This window comes from Megalops cyprinoides, chromosome 1, assembly GCF_013368585.1.
Source record: "Megalops cyprinoides isolate fMegCyp1 chromosome 1, fMegCyp1.pri, whole genome shotgun sequence".
NCBI classification, from domain to species: Eukaryota; Metazoa; Chordata; class Actinopteri; order Elopiformes; family Megalopidae; genus Megalops; species Megalops cyprinoides.
Genome location: NC_050583.1, coordinates 71,374,563 through 71,391,618, shown reverse-complemented (window position 1 = coordinate 71,391,618; position 17,056 = coordinate 71,374,563). Strand labels below are relative to the sequence as shown.

Genomic DNA, 17,056 nt, shown 5'->3' with positions numbered 1-17,056 from the left:
CTATGCCCACACACAGACATTTCCCATGCCTCTAAAGTCACATGAGATAATTTTTTGCACCAATGTACATGGCTGTGATTCATAGTCATATGTGGTTGTGCTTGCTGCTTAACAAATCCTTGGCAACAAGAAGTTTACTTTCCTTAAATAAGGAAACCTCCAATCACACACATTACAAATGCCAGTACCAAACACAGGGTCAAGACAAGTGCGTATCCGCCCCAACACTCAAGTGCAATATAATATGCCTGACACACAAACACCTATAAAATATTAATGTTTTGGGAATATTAGTCTTAATCCTAATCTAACATTTTTGTAAAAACTGATTTACCACTTGTGTTCAGGTCTTTTATGTCTTGGTGAAAAAATTGTCAATTCTACAAAATACGATTTTCAGTGGGGTATTCAGGAGCACACTATGTCCTCAAAGTTTGGATTGCCCGTGCTTAGTTTTCTTTCACTGTTTTAATTCAGTCTGTTGTAATTTCCTGGAAAAAAAACAATAGTTCTTTACTGTTTTATTCTCTAGTTGTATATTCTAACCACTCTGTAAATTGCACTGTAAATACTAGCGCTATCTGACACCTGACCTCCTCCTGCCCATGTCCTCACGCCACAAAATTAACAGAGCAGCTGTTTCCCTCACAAAACAGACAACAGGCAGACAGAAAGAAGGTAACACATGAAAAAAACACCTAACTTACTGATTGAGGGATGTCCACTCACAACATTAAGGACATGGATTTCCTTCAGAGTGGAGCTCTTCACTTCCTCCAGTTGTTGTGCTGTCATCTTCTCTGCTGTGATCTCAATTATCTTCACTGCTAGCTCCTGCCCTGTCTCTTTGCGTATACATCTGCGCACCACACTGCTCACACCTCTAGGAAGAGAGAGAAGTGATCCTGTAAATATGTAGCTAGAGCAGTGTTTCTCAACCCTCCCCTGGAGGACCCCTTGTCCTGCATGTTTTAGATCTCTCCCTGCTCCAACACAGCTGATTCAAATGATCAACTCGTTATGAACTCCTGAAGCTGCTTAATAACAAACTGATCATTTGAATCAGCTGTGTTGGAGCAGGGAGAGATCTGAAACATGCAGGGCAGGGGGCCCTCCAGGAGAGGGTTGAGAAATACTGAGCAAGAGCATCAGTTATAACTGAAACATGACAGCAAGAATTAGCAAAATATTGAATACAACTATTATCACCATCCATTTCTCCTGGGGTGTATTTTCCCAAGTGGGCATAACAAATTCCAGATTAACTTTAATTAAATTAAATTTAATTCAAGCCAGGGTTACATAATCATGTCAAGGCTGCGACTGGCAAACAGCATCTCACTATGAGCCAAAGAGCAAGGAACATGGCATGTTCTCTTTGAGCACATAACAAAAAATGATTCTACAGTTGTATAAGAGATCATGACAGAAAATAGCTGACCACTTTAACCCCTAAGATGTATTGTACTTTTAAATTTATTCATTTGGCACACGCTTTTATCCAAAGCAACATGCAAGTGAGGCATAGTACAGCTCAAGCAAAAAGCCATTGTATATTGCATACATTCAGCAAATTGTAATAATATCAAAATTTAAAGCAAATACGGCAGATATATACTGAATAGTTCACTGCTGTTGTCCGTCAACAATCCTCATTCAATAGCTGCCATTTTAAATCTAATAAGGATTGCACAATGGGAAAAGCATAATGTTCAAGGGGAGTCTGTATATGTAGGCTATTTCTTAGCTTGAAAGTAAGGTAACTAGCTAGCCAGCTAGCTAGAAAATTAAACCCAGCAAGATAGCAAAATTAAATGAGTTTTCTTCATCAGTGTGGATTGAGGCACTAAAATCAATTAATTCTGTCTTGTACTTGCCAAAGGTACAACCATCTAGTTAGCAGACTAACATAGCTAATACTGACCTGCTAAATACATTTACAAAATATTCTTCTAAATACATGCTGCACAATGTATTGAAATTACCACATGAAGATAGATCTCATTAAGGAAATAGCTCCAGCTATCCTGTTAACAAAGGAGGGTGACTATATAAAGAGGAAAGAAAAAAAAACAGAAGACCAACACTTGCCCAGGGAACACTGCATGCTGCTGCTACTCTTTGTATGAACTCACAGCCCATCACGTGTAGAATGAGACTGCACATGCTACAGAAAAATATTGATCAGCAGGACAGAGAATCAAAAGAGTAGCTATGCAAAGCTTCCAAAAACACCAAAAAAAAAACAATGTTAAAAATGTATTTGACATCAACTACTCTTTATTAATGTGCCTCTTTATGAATGTAATCTGGCTAAGGCTGAGATGCTCTTCATCCCTTCCAGGTCCTCCCCATTTCAAGACCTCTCTACAATCTCTCTATATGTAGTCAAGCTATTCCCCTCCTCACCTGACTTCATGGGCTTCCTGTTATCACTTGCATAGTTCAAACCCTTGATGCTGAAATACAGGACAGTGAATGGGACATCCCCCTCCAACCTATGGTGGGTTTTCAAACCATGTGTTGTTCCACCAAGACCGCTACGCTCTGCAGCCAGGGTGTAACTCAAGTCCATCCAGACAGGGTCACTCCTCTCAAACATGATACCTGAATGCGCCGTTCCCTCAGTGGTGGAATGAATTCCCCACGGGGGTCAGGACATCAGAATCACTGGCCATCTTCCGACACAGACTGAAGACACACTTTTTCAGACTGCATCTCTGTTCCAACTCAATCCCTGCCCCCTAACACATGCTGCTTGTAGTATTTGCTGGGTATTTTCTGTGTAGTACTGCAATGTGTTTTAGGTTCTGTGATCTAGTGACTGATGAATGGTAGTATACTTGGGTTCCCTTGTCTAATCAGGCTGCACAGGTTAACTTACGCTAGGGCTTTAATAGTATTACATTTACATTCACTGGTCAAGTGTTGTTAGCCTGGTCTGACACTGTTGCTCATTCAACTTGAATGGATACATATGTTCTGTTGTGGTGGAAGTCACTCTGGGTAAGAGCGTCTGCTAAATAAATGTAATGTAATGTAATGTGAAAAGCTTTCATGCAAAGTTTTGTCCTCTAGATGCTTTTATGTACTTCATTTTAAAGTTGACCTGTTGCATATTTCCAAAAAGGTTCAGGTTCTCAGGTCTTTGATGAAAAATTACTGGTATACAGTGGATATAAAAAGTCTACACACCCTTATGAAATTGCAGGTTTTTGAAAGGTAAAGACAGAAATAACAACAATGTAAATGTCAGAGTTTTTTCATCTGTAATGTGATCCATCTGTAATGTGATCTTTATAGGGCAGATTTTATAATTACTATGTCGTTAATTACTGCTGTCTATCAAACTCAAATGTCTTAAAGTACATTGTACAACTTTAAGACTCTCTAATGCTATCTGCCCAGTGCCAGCCAGAAGCAGAACTCACCATGCCAAATAAGATGAAAAATAAGAATAAAAAGATGGGACTTTCAGATGACAATGACTGTGATAGCATGGACCAGCTGTCAATTCAGGATGGTGACGAGGAGCAAGAGGCTAGCCACACTGAGAGGGCAGATATCCTTGCAGCCATCCAAGCCATGAGAACCGAATTCTCCACTCAACTAAGTGAGGTAGCTTTGTCAAATTTAGAAATAAAAGAAACCATAAACGCATTCTCTGAGAGGATGTCAACAGCTGAATCCTGCATTAGCAAAGTGGAGGACAATATTATACCACTCACAAACAGCGAATCTGACCTCCAGAGTAAAGTGCTAATGTCAACCTCGAAGTTGGATGACCTGGAAAATAGACTTCCGCCTTCCAACTTGAGGCCGATTGAGCTACCCAAGATGACCAAGAATGGAGACGCAGTAGCATTTCTACAATACTGGCTGCCTGAAATTTTGGATCCTGAAAAATTTCTGAATCCAATCATCATTGAGTGAGCCCACTTCGGGCTCTTATTGTGAAATTTCTCAACTGTCAAAATAAGGTGTGGGTGATGAGAACAGTACATCAAAAGAAAAAAGTGATGTTCCAGGGGCACCATATCATATTTTTCCATGACTTACCAGTGGAAGATGGCTAAGATGGCGCCGACGTGGATGGCTGCTGTCACTCAATGTCCTCCTCAATTTTGCGTTTTTCTTGTTTTTTTAATGTTGCTTTCTAGCTTTTTCGTGACCTGTAACACGCTAATCAAGTACAACAGACTCTTGTGGATATCAGATTAAATTTGCAATCTGGAACCACACCGATGAACTTTCCTTTGGTCAGATTCGACTCACCTTGGTTACCTGGGCGGAAGCACCGCCGGAGGAAAAGGGGGAAAAGAGCCGGGATTCCTGGTCAGGTTGGGGAGCAGACAATACCGCTCCCCGCTTCCTAGCGTTCTCCTAGCGAATGTTCAATCTCTGGACAATAAGCTGGATGAGCTAAGAACTAGACTGGCCTTTCATTGGGACATTAAGAACTGTAGCATCTTTGTTTTCACGGAGACGTGGCTGGGTCCCTCGGTCCCTGACTCGGCCATTCTACCTGAGGGCTTCTCCATTCATTGCCGGAACAGAACAATGGAATCGGGTAAGGGCAAGGGTGGTGGTGTGTGTATCATGGTCAACAACCGGTGGTGTGTGGATGTACAAACAATATCGACGGGGTGCTCTCCTGATCTTGAATACCTCATGATCAAATGCAGACCTTTTTATCTGCTCAGAGAGATCACAGCAGTGTTTTTCACTGCTGTTTATATCCCCCCACATGCCAACACCACACGGGCGCTGGACAAACTGTACAGTTTTTGACCGGCGAGAAACTCTACACCCGGAGGCTGCTTTCATCGTGGCTGGCAACTTTAACAAAGCCAACCTGAAGAAAGTTCAAAAATGCTGAAATACCACCAGCATGTACTCTTTCCAACGCGGGGTGAAAACCTCCTGGACCATGTTTACACTCTGTACGGGCAAGCTTACAAAGCCCTCCCCCGCCCAGTCTTCGGCAAATCAGATCAAACCTCGGTCCTGCTGCTGCCAGCCTGTAGGCAGAGACTGAAACGTGAGCAGCCTTTGACGCGCACAGTACAACGCACGATGGACCAATCAGATGCCACCCTGCATCACTGCTTCCGCACTACAGACCAGGACATTTTCCAGATCGCTGCTAACAACATCAACGATTACACCGAGTATGTAATGGGATACATAAGCAAATGTATCAACGACATTGTACCGTGGGTGACTGTACGGACTTATCCTAACCAGAAGCCATGGGTTAACGGAGAGGTCCGCTTGGTGCCTAGAGCACGGACAACAGCCTGCCACTCCGGAGACCCAGGCGAGTACAGGAAAGCCCGGTATGAGCTCAGAAAGGCAATAAAAACAGCCAAGGGACAATACAGGGAAATGGTGTAGTCATGTTACAGTGGCTCCAACACATGTGGAGTGGGTTAAGAACCATCACAGACTACAAGGGAAAGCGCTGCAGCGTGGGGGGAGGTGCCTGCTTCTCTTCCAGAGGAGCTGAACTCTTCTACGCTTGCTTTGAGAAACACACCAAGCCGGAGTTTCTGCCAGAACAGGACAACTGCCCTCTTCAAATATCTCGGGCAGACGTGTGTACATCCTTCAAAAAGGTAAATGCACGCAAAGCTCCTGGACCAGACAATATTCCAGGCCGTGCTCTCAAAGCCTGTACCTACAAACTGGCAGATGTCTTCACAGACATCTTCAACCTTTCCCTGCTCCAGTCTGTAGTCCCCACATGTTTCAAGAAGACCACCATCATCCCAGTCCTGAAGAAACGAAACATGAGCTGCCTAAATGACTACCACCCAGTAGCACACACCTACATTGTCATTGTCACCTACTGGTCAAGTGCCTTGAGCAAATAGTCAAAACCCACATAACATCCTCCCTGCCCACCACACTGGACCCACTCCAGTTTGCCTATAGGCCTAACAAGTCCACAGACGATGCGATAGCATTCGCACTGCACACTGCCCTCTCCCACCTGGACCAGAAAAACACTTTCGTGCGGATGCTGTTCATCGACTACAGCTCAGCTTTTAACACCATGGTGCCGTCCAGACTCGTCATGAAGCTCCGAGACCTGTGCATCAGTCCCTCCCTGTGCAGCTGTATCCTGGACTTCCTGACCACAGGCGGTGCGGATCTGCAACGCCACCTCCTCCACACTGACACTCAGCACCGGTGCCCTCCAGGGATGTGTGCTCAGCCCTCTGCTGTTCTCCTTGTTCACCCATGACCACACGGCCACACACAGCTCCAACACTGTGATAAAGTTTGCTGACTACACCACCATCATCGGCTGCTTCACAGACGGAGACAAGTCTGCCTATAGAGCAGAGGTGAGAGCCCTGACATCATGGTGTCAGGACAACAACCTCCTGCTCAACGTCAGCAAGACCAAGGAGCTGATCGTGGACTACAGGAGGCTGTGGGGAGGGGGGCATGCCCCCATCCACATCAAGTGAACAGCAATGAAGAGGGTCGGCTGCTTCAGATTCCTGGGGATAAATATCAGCGAGGATCTGAGCTGGTCACACCACACGGGTGTGGTCGTGAAGGTAGCGAGGCAGCGGCTCTTCTTCCTCCGACGGCTGAGGAGGTTCAGCATGGATTCCAGGATACTCACAAACTTCTACAGGTGTACCGTCGAGAGTATCCTGACTGGCAGCATCACAGCCTGGTACGGCAGCTGCACCGCCCTTGACCACAAAGCTCTGCAGAGGGTTGTCAAATCAGCACAATGCATCACCAGGACTGAACTGCCAGCCATCCAGGACATCTACAGCCAGCGCTGTGGGAGGAAAGCACAGCGGATCCTCTCTGACCCCAGCCATAGATTTTTCACGCTCCTGCCATCTGGGAGGTGGTACAGGAGCATCCAGACCCGAACCAGCAGGTTCAGGGACGGTTTTTACCCACAAGCCATCAGGCTTCTGAACTGCTGACACTAACACTTGCACACACACCATACACATGGCATATACTCACCACAGTGAATGCCCTCACCACAGTGAATGGACCCTTACCTCACACATTAGCCACTTTAAGGAGACAAGAAACTTAGTAGTACAGAAGCAAAGGCAACAATACAATGGCATAAAAGGTCATCTACGGGAACTGGGCATCGAGTTCAGACTGATCGACCCACTGAAGATGACAGTTTTGCACAACAACGGCCAGCACCTTTTCCAATCCCCCACAGAAGTGGAAGCCTTTATCTGAGGATTGCATCAGGACAGATCAAGTAGCCAGGCCATCCACTGCTACCTTCGACACTAGCATCATAAACATGTAACATTCACAGTGGACAGTATGTCATTGTAAGCCTAATACAAGCTAACAGGCTAATGTGTTCAATTTGTTTCTGGACAGTTAACCCTCAATTTTTGATTAATCACCAAGCTACCATTATAGTATTATAGCTGAGGTGTTAGTGATGTTATGTTACAATATATTTGTCAGACGACAGTCCCATGGTGCTTTTCCTTTGTTGCTTAACGCTATTCAATTTTCATGCGTTTTGCTGCTCCTTTCATAAGGATCAGCTAGCTTAACCAATGTTGTGGACTCTGAGTGGGAGGGGGGATGGTGAAAGTTCTAATCACAGTGTTCAGGGTTTTTGTAATGGTATCAAGTGCAGAGACTTGTTGGGTGTTTTGTTAATGTTTTGTTTACTGAGTTTTAATGTACTGACTCACACAAATGGCAAGGCACAGGCTGCATCGTCAGAGTTGATAAGATACTTTTCTCTACAATCTGACCAGGATTTCTGACTTAAATATGATTTCTTGGAATATCAGGGGTCTTAGTAGTAATGACCAGACTTAAACAATTTCAACCAAAACTGGTACTTATTCAAGAGACTCATCTGCTCTCTTGTGAGATTATACGCCTAAGGAGGAGATGGCCTGATCAGGTGCTCTCAGCTTCTTTCTCCTCACATGCAAGGGGAGTTGCATTGCTTATACACAACTCTTTACCATTTTGCAAACATAAACCCACTTTAGACCCTGGAGGAAGATTCATTATTATCCATGACTCCTTGCTAAGTCTTAGCTCTAGTACTCTGGAACTTAACTCTAGTAAATGCGCTTGGTCCCAACAATGACAACATAAATTTCTAGGGCTGGACGCAAATATTAAACTATTCAGATATTCGTTTGTTGGGTAGGTATTCAATTTTCAATTTTGGGATTCAGATATTCATTTTTTTTTTTTTTGCTAAATGTAGGCAATCAATAAAGATGAATTGCAAAATACATTTTGTCAGCACATTCTTGTACTATATTTATACTTTTTAATTGCACTGTTAAAATGTGGAAATATATACCACATCAGCTTGGGCACCTGACATCCCTCTCACTCACAGCAGTGAACGTCACGGTAATGGGAAAGTAGCTGGCGATCGCCGAGCTCGTGCTTTGGGACTCAAACAGAGGGTCTAATTGTTTCGACCAACCCTAGCTAAGTTTGTCACCCTGGGAGGATGTGAGCTGCAGCGATGCCATGCTTCTCTCTGCTTCCAGTGGGGCGCGAGACCATTTTTAAGTACCGCGGCTTCGTAAGCAGTACCGGCGACGAGTGTACAGAATGGGTTAAATGCAGAGGACAAATTTCATTTCAATGTATGTGAGTACTGAGAAATGACAATAAAGAAATTATAGATAAATATAAATTTTACAAATATAAATCTCAAATCTTAAATTTGTTGGAGCTAGTATGCCGTTTCTGTGCTTCTGCGCTTCTGTTTCTGCACTGTTTGTCAGGCGTTGTCTCTGTTTCGGAGCCTATTATTACGAGAATTTATGTAGGTCTATAATTTATCCATGATACAAAAACCCTATTAACCCTTTCGCATGTAACTTATTTTTATGCTATGTAGCTCACGTGTTACATTACATGGTTTGTTATGTTTTCATTAGCGTTATTAAGCTTCTCATAGTTTTCAGTTAGCATTGCTATATTTTTAAACATTAAATCGCTGTTTCCTCAAAGCTAAAATTTTTCCAATCTAGTCTTCTAATCTCACCGGTTTTAGCATACACACTAAATGGCAAATCACACTGGTGTGACTGTACGTGCGAAAGGGTTAATGGAATAATGTTTCATTTTATTTATTTTATTTTAGTATGTTGCTGTTCATGATGCCCCACTCTGTCGGACCAGTTCTTGCTCTGATGCACTTCAATGCATTTTTATTATACGATTGCCTGTCTGATTTAACTATCTGTTAGAAAATTGTTTGACAGTTTGCTGTAGTGCAATATGGGTCAAATCTCGCTAATGACATTATAGCCTATCATAATGTGTGTGACATGCTTCATAATCGATAACAACTTTAAGTTGGTGTGCCTTGACGTTCAACTTTGACCTTTGATGTGCCTTAGCCTCAAAAAGGCTGAAAACCTCTGATTCCTACAGATTCCTTCTCTAGGAGATGAAGCCAAAGCTGTTCTTGATTCCCCAATCCAAATTTCAGAATTATTTGATGCCATTGTCAATATGAAAGGCGGGAAAACTCCTTTTCCAGATACCCACAGACGTTTATAAAATCTTTAAGGATAAATTGTTACCTCCATTGTTAAACATGATTGAGGAATGTATTGCCTCTTGGAAATATCATTCGTAAACATGGCATTAATTTCCACAGCTATTCAGATGATACCCAGTTATACATATCGGCCAAATCTGATGTCTCCTTGGAAATATCAAACATGGAAGCCTGCCTCAAAGACATAAAGACATGGATGGCCCATAATTTCCTCCTTCTAAATTCACACAAAACAGAAATATTGGTTGCTGGCCCAAAGTCTATCTGGAGCAAACTCAACACTACATTAAATCTTGATGGTGTCTCACTGGCCTCAACTGCAACCATCAAAGACCTTGGTGTCACAATTGATCCTGAGCTCTCTTTTGAAACACATATAAAAAACACCTCCAGGACTGCTTTCTTTCATTTGGGGAATATAGCCAAAATCAGAAAAATTCTATCAACACACGACGCTGAAAAGCTAATCCACACTTTTGTTACATCTAGATTGGACTACTGTAATGCCCTCGTCAGGATGTGCATATGCCTCCCTAAAGCTGCTCGTATTCTAACCAGAACAAAGCGCTTTGAGCACATCACCCCAGTTTTAGCTTTTCTCCACTGGCTACCTATCAAAAACCTCACTAATTTCAAAATACTTCTCCTTACATTTACAGCTGTAAATGGGCTTGCCCCTCCCTATCTTAAGGACCTTATTCACCCATATTTTCCAAAATGAACTCTACGTTCCCAAAGCGTGGGACTTCTCATTGTTCCAAGAGTGGGTAAAAGTACTATAGGTGGTAGAACCATTTTGTATGGAGCCCCTCTTTTTTGGAACAATTTACCCACCTTGGTTCAGGAAGCACACTCTCTCTCCACCTTTAAGTCTAGGCAAAAAACTTATCTTTATTTCAAATCTTTTAGTTGAGGGACACGGCACAGTGCTGGCATTGATTGTACAGTCTCTGGTGGACTAAGTGGTCATTGCTGTCACTACATCATGGCCTGGTTACTCTGTGTTCAGCTGATCTGGCTGTGGTCTGGTGTTGACTGCCTTAGGAGTGCCCTCATGATTGTGCTGGCCCTTTGCCTGTCATCCCCTAAGTATGCTGCCATAGTGCTTATCTACTGGGATTTTTCCTTATTACACACATGCATCCCTCTTCCCCCCTCTGCTCCCCTCTTGCCTTTATGCCTTTATGTTTCCATTCCTGCAATTAACATCCACTAATCACTGTGTGCCAAGAACCAGACATTCTAGGATTACATTTTATAATTACTCTGTTGTCAATTACTACGGTCTATAAACATTCAAATGTCTTAAGTGCGTTATACAGTTTTAAGTATTCTCTGTAGTTCTATCTGCCCAGTGCCAGCCAGAAGCTGGTTTTGAAACCATATGGGGCTCTTTTATGGAGTTTTTGGAGGGGGGAGAATTTGTAAACACTCTGTGACAACCTTTTAGCCTTGAGCTGCCTTGTGCTATTTCACAATGTGTATATGTGCACACATATATATATCTCAGGATTTTTCATGCCAGTCCGGTGTCCGGAAAGAATTTATTTTAACCTGACAAACTTGAAACTTACCGGTCACATTTCAATAACAGTCTATGTTACAAATGCAAATATAAGGTACACCTAGGTTGACGAAAGAATGACAACGACCTCAAATCAGTTTGACTATTTAACGAACAGTAAGGATTAAGCAAAATGAACAGTAACGATTGAGCAAAACCTCAACATTAGCTGCTAAAATGTAGGGCACGTTTTGTAGAAGCATTATTACCAGACATTTTAGATGCCAGTGATCTCACATTCAGTATTGCTAGACTACTTCAGACTTCAGTAGTGCTGTTGGGCAGGTGTCCCTTTTTGATTTTTTTTTTTTTTTTTATCAGATTAGCCATGATGACCCTACAAGAGGCAATATTCTGATGAATATCCCATAAGCTTACACTAACTGACAGAATGTCAGAATCATAGAATGGACATATTTAAATGCACTATGGTCATTAACAATCAAACACTGGAGATCAATCTTTTGAAACAATCAGAAATCTCTACAAGCTCTTTCAATGTTTTCAGATGAAACAGCAATACCATGTCTGCTTGGATATAGTTACTCTCTGGAGAAGAACACCAGTTTTACAGCCAGCTACTGAGGACTAAAAACATTACAGCCTCTCCTTAGAAGGAAGCAGGAAAGGGACCAGATAAAATGATGTTCTCCTTTGTTCTGAGGATTTTTTCCTGAAAGGCACATAATTTATTTCTTTAGGTCCTTGAGCTGGTCTGGTGTCTGGTGACATTGCTGCTGGTGTGTACAACTACCCTGAAATATGAACTGTTAAGAACTTCAGTAGTTTGGCACTTAAGAAAATGACCAGGACTGAGTATGTGAAACATGCCCATATTCAGATTCTATAAGCATCAATAGGCTACTCACAGAAGATTTGTGACAACTGCAAGGCATTTTCCAGTGTATCTTTGTGTGCTGTATCACTATGATAACATTTACTGAGTTACAAGAATCTACTGCCCATTGACCTACATGAAGGAATCAATACAGAGACTGTGCAAAGTGTTCCTGCTGATGATGGGACAGACTTCAAAGGCAGGACACTGCTGATCACAAGTAAATAGTTCAACATAGAAATGTTAAGTGTGTTTTGCCAAGCAAAGTCTAACACACTGACAGGAAGAAAAACAACCTTCTTTACAAGTTTACCAAAGGGTCCTCTATATGATCCCCACAAGGCTTCTGTAACAAATTCACTCATTTTGCATTAGATTACTCACCTACCAATAACCTCTTTAGGATCATATTTCTGATAGAACTCTTTTGCTCCCACCCAACCTGGAAGTTCCTCTCCAAGTACCAGATCTCGAGTCATTGTGAATGCCTGAAAACAGCAGAAAAAAATGAGTTAAAGCATGTCTACTGGTTAGAAAATGACTCATATTTTTATTATTTTTTTTATGGGTGCCGTGGAGTATCAAGTGCCAAGGTCCCAAGTTTCCAGCCCAAACCATTACATTCTGACACAATTTCAATATTTACCATTTTAGCCTTCCCAAGTGTATAACATTTTACTTTGCATGTTTCTCTGTCCACATGAAAAAGTGCAAAAAAAAAGACTTTGACTTGACAATTAGTGACTTAGAATTGGCCTTAGACTTGCTGGGTCATACAGATTTAATTATGAATGTTTCCAAAATAGCTAATTGTAAAAATGAATATGCAGTAAAATAAACTGGAGGTACAATAGTGATGCATCAGTGAGCACAATTTTTTTGACATGTCCGTACCAAGAAAAATCTAATTCGCAATTGTAGATTATACTATCAATGACAGCAATAAAGTGTTGGAAGTATGCACAAACTGCAAGAGAAAAACTGAACACAAACTTGGAACATCCTCAAATTTTGTTTGCCACCTGTCCCACATGCATCCTGAGAGGCAAGTCAATCTGGACTGAACTAACAGGAGTCATTTTGGTTTTAATGATTTAATGATTTAATTAAAAGGATGTGATGATCTTTTCAAGAGAATTATATTTAAATTCATGTCGTCTTTCTAATGACCAACTCCAGGAAGCACCATCTAGTGGACAAACTTGGTGACAGTAGAAATATACTTTCTCAAAGAATGAGACAACATTTCATAAATGTAATTCTCTTGACAAGGAAACTGTTAACGGAATCAAAGCACTGATTCAAACTGACGGAATCAAATAACTGATTTTTACATGAATCACCAGAGAAAGGTGGCCACATAGGCCAAAGATAATTTACTGTTATCTATGCAACTAATAAACATTTTCACACAAAAAAATGCTCGTAGTTTAATGATACTGTAAGAGACTAGACTAGCCCAGTTATTAATAAAATGTTTTTAATACTAAATTGTGCACATTATACCTTACACGAAAGATACATATTGGGGGAAAAATACTGACACGAAAAAGTTATATCAATCAATTTAGTAAACAATAGATATGTCTGGTTTCAGAATTGTGCAATTTCGGTTTGTTTGAGGAAGTACGCTACCCAGACAGTTTAGTGTACGCAGGGCTGAAAAAACATGTTTTCGCAAGTGTCAGTATTTATTAATACAGAATAAGCAATTACTGCGTGTGACTATAACACTTTTGTGGAGATCAAACTAAAAAGCACAATTCCACAAACCCACACAACCAACCTTTACAGTCTGTCTCTGACGACGGGGCCTATTCCAAGCCTGTATTCCAAGTAGAACGGCAATACTCTCTAGATAGCGAATGCTCATTCCATTCTGGTATATTCTTCGGTAACGCGCGTCTGTAATGTTGCCTGTGTCCTAAATTAAAAACAAATGACTTACTACCTACATATTGGTAAAATTACTTCAAAGTGCATATCATCGACATACAGTCCGCTAGCTAGGGAGCTAATCAAGTTTTACTATCATAAAAGTTTAAACAGGTCGCTGTCTGTCAAACGTTTGCTGATCGCCTTTCCTGCTCATTAGAAATATCATTGGGAAACTTCGAAGGAAACACCCCAACGCTAGTTTCCGCAGAATGACAGCTAACTTCCAATGTACGTTAAATGAACTTAGACTGGCTGTAAGCAAAGCTCCACCGGAACTTCCCTGTGAGGAACTTTTCAAACTGTGTCCTTATTGGCTCCGAAAATTGTTGCTCCTGATTGGTTGTAGTACATTAAATTGCATATCATGATTTTCATTGGTTCCTGACTAGCAACGACCCTCCCATTATATCTGTAATAATTTATGTAAGTTAGCGTCGCGGGAGGGTATTCCACAAAACAGGTTTAACAAACTCTGAGCCTAACCCTGAAGTCTGAGTTGATGAACCTTGAGATGGGAAACTCCGAGTTTTCGTTTCCAGAACAGCTGATCTGAATTAGTTCAATCATCTCTGAGTATGTTCACTCTGAGTTAAGCGCGTGCGTGACGACTATACAAGCCATCATCAATGGAACTCCGATACTACGATTCACCATGGCAACCGGCGAGAAAAAAAAGGTCGTCCTACTTCACCCCACTGGAGTTAGAAATTCCGTTACGTGCTTATGGCGAGTATGAGCACGTTTTCAGAACAAAAAGCAACGCAGCAGGAGAGACAATTGGCGTGGGAGAGAATTGCTGCCCGAGTCAATGCGTACGTTTGAATGCAGTTGTCTATTAATTTAACATTTAACCACACCTCCTTTTAATATTACAGGTGAAAAAGTGGTGGAATATTATTGAATAAAATTCTGTTTTCATTTAGGTGCAATCCCATGGGCACAAAGCTCACTTGGCAACAGCTGAAAATGAAATATAAAAACATAGTTCAAACAGGTAAGACATATTTTGCTTAGGCCTACAGGCTCATGATTGTACCTCACTTTGGTTTTAATCATATTTGACAATTAAACAAACAAAATAAATATCATTCAGTGGTTATATAAACTTGTAGTAGCTTTAACCCCCCAACAGAATGTTTTAACACACATAAATGTCCTCTCACCTAATATCCTGTTTAGTAGATTAACATTTGAGTCCTATTCAATTAATAGAAAGAAGGCAGAGGCCTGCAAAATGGGTGGAGGGCCACCACCGCTACCTCTGACAGAGGCAGAAGAGCTGGCCCTGAGCCATAACACTGGGCGACCAGTGGCTGAAGGCATCGCTGGAGGGAGCTCATCCAAGCCACTCACCCCCCAGGACACAAGTGCCTAAATAAGATGTGAGAGTGTGTTGTGTGTGTGTGTGTTATATATTCCTTTTTTGGGTTTTTCATTTTTTCCCAACAGTCACTGATGGTGTCATCTGCCCTGTTTAGCCTCCTGCCACAACAGAACTCCTTGCAGTTATAAGTACTCAATACTCCAGAGATTTTCCTAAATATAGTAGTTTAATGTATACTGAAACCAAATGCTCTTCATCACAGGATGATGCTGAAGACATGTCTGCTGCCACAGAGAGGGATTCAGAAAGGTCTACAGAGGTATACATCTACATCCTCCCAGTTTTCCCTTGTTACCCCCTTGCTGAGATCCCTCCACTGGCCCCCAATCACAGCCAGGATCCGCTTCAAAACATTGACTCATACCTTTTCTGCTGCAAAAAAGACTGCCCCAACCTACCTCCAGGAACTCATCCAACCTTACGCACCCGCTCGACAACTTCGCTCTGCTACATCCGGACACCTCGCTCCTCCCACCATCAGAACGAAAGGCCCACTCTCCTCACAACGTCGCTTTTCCATCATCGCCCCCCAGTGGTGGAATGAACTCCCCACCCCCCTGAGAACAACCCCTTCAATCCAACCCTTCAGACGTGGGCTGAAGACACACCTCTTCAGGCTCTACCGGACTGACACCCTTGCCATTTTGACCTTGTAGATCTAAGATTCTTGGCTTGTACTTGTAGTTCTCTTACCTTGTATTTGTAGCACGTTTTTTGCCTAGGTACTATAGCAGCACTTTATTGTCCCAGTGATTGTATTTGATATATGTACCCTTACATCAGATTAGTTCTGTCTCGCTACACTGACCTTGTGCTCAGCTTCAGCACTATCTGCTTTGTATGACCTGTACACATCTTGCCCTTGTGCCTGTGCCTGTTTGCCTACTATATGCACTTTTGTACGTCGCTTTGGATAAAAGCGTCTGCTAAATGAATAAATGTAAATGTAAGGTGTCAACAGAGAGGGCTGGCGTGGGTGCCCTCTGTCACCAAGCAGGTGGCCATCAAACTCTCCTGTAATTATATAGTGGATACATTTTGAGGGTGTTAAAAGCAGAGAAGGGAATTTTGTACAAAGCTTTACTTACCATGTGCACATCTGTTGCTCAGGGTACACTCATGATATATTCGTGAGTCATGCACAGAGCTGGGCCACTTAGCTTCAACATTCGTGATCAAGTGTGCTGCATCACATATGATCTTGACAGTGCAGAGAATGAGAAATATTAGTTGCAGTATATTGTCATGCATTGTCTTTGTTATTGTAAGACAGTAGTCAATGTACTTGCACATTAATGCTGTGGAAAGACTTCCTATTCACATAGTCTACTTCATTAACTGAAGGAGCAGTGATAGGTATATGTGTGCCATCAATGCAGCCTATCACATTGCCCATACCCCTGCAACATAAAAACTACTGATCCCAGTCTGAGGTCACAGCAGAATGTCATGAACAGAATATAATTTAAGATCATCATTAACCTCTGCTGAATGATTTCTACATCAGTCACCTGCAATCCTGTGGAATTCCTCTTTGATGATCCTAAGAGGTTTGTGCCCAGAGAACACTACTAAAATGTGCAGTAGGCGTTTAAGTGCAAGGGACACTTTTCATACGACTCTACAAACAGTTGCTTTCCCGATATGGTCTGTTATGTTATAAAGGCAACACATTGGAAATAAAGAAAAACAAAGAGAAACGCAAAGAATTTGCTCTGATCTGAGAGCAAATATGCGGTGTGTAATATCAGAGGTGTAAGGCCGGAG

At 41.9% G+C, this 17,056-nt stretch overlaps 1 protein-coding gene across 1 annotated transcript in view; it reads right to left on the bottom strand.

Annotated features, from left to right (window-relative positions):
• Positions 1–14,126, bottom strand: part of phkg2 (phosphorylase kinase, gamma 2 (testis)) — a 28,448-nt gene extending 14,322 nt beyond the window's left edge. Inside the window, exons 1-3 of the mRNA XM_036534996.1 lie at positions 13,754–14,126; positions 12,352–12,455; positions 708–883 (exon numbers count right to left, since the gene is read on the bottom strand). Of these exons, the coding sequence (XP_036390889.1) occupies positions 708–883; positions 12,352–12,455; positions 13,754–13,840 (367 nt within the window). The 5' untranslated portion in view covers positions 13,841–14,126. The remainder of the gene's footprint in view (positions 1–707; positions 884–12,351; positions 12,456–13,753) is intronic.
• Between the last annotated feature and the right edge of the window lie 2,930 nt (positions 14,127–17,056).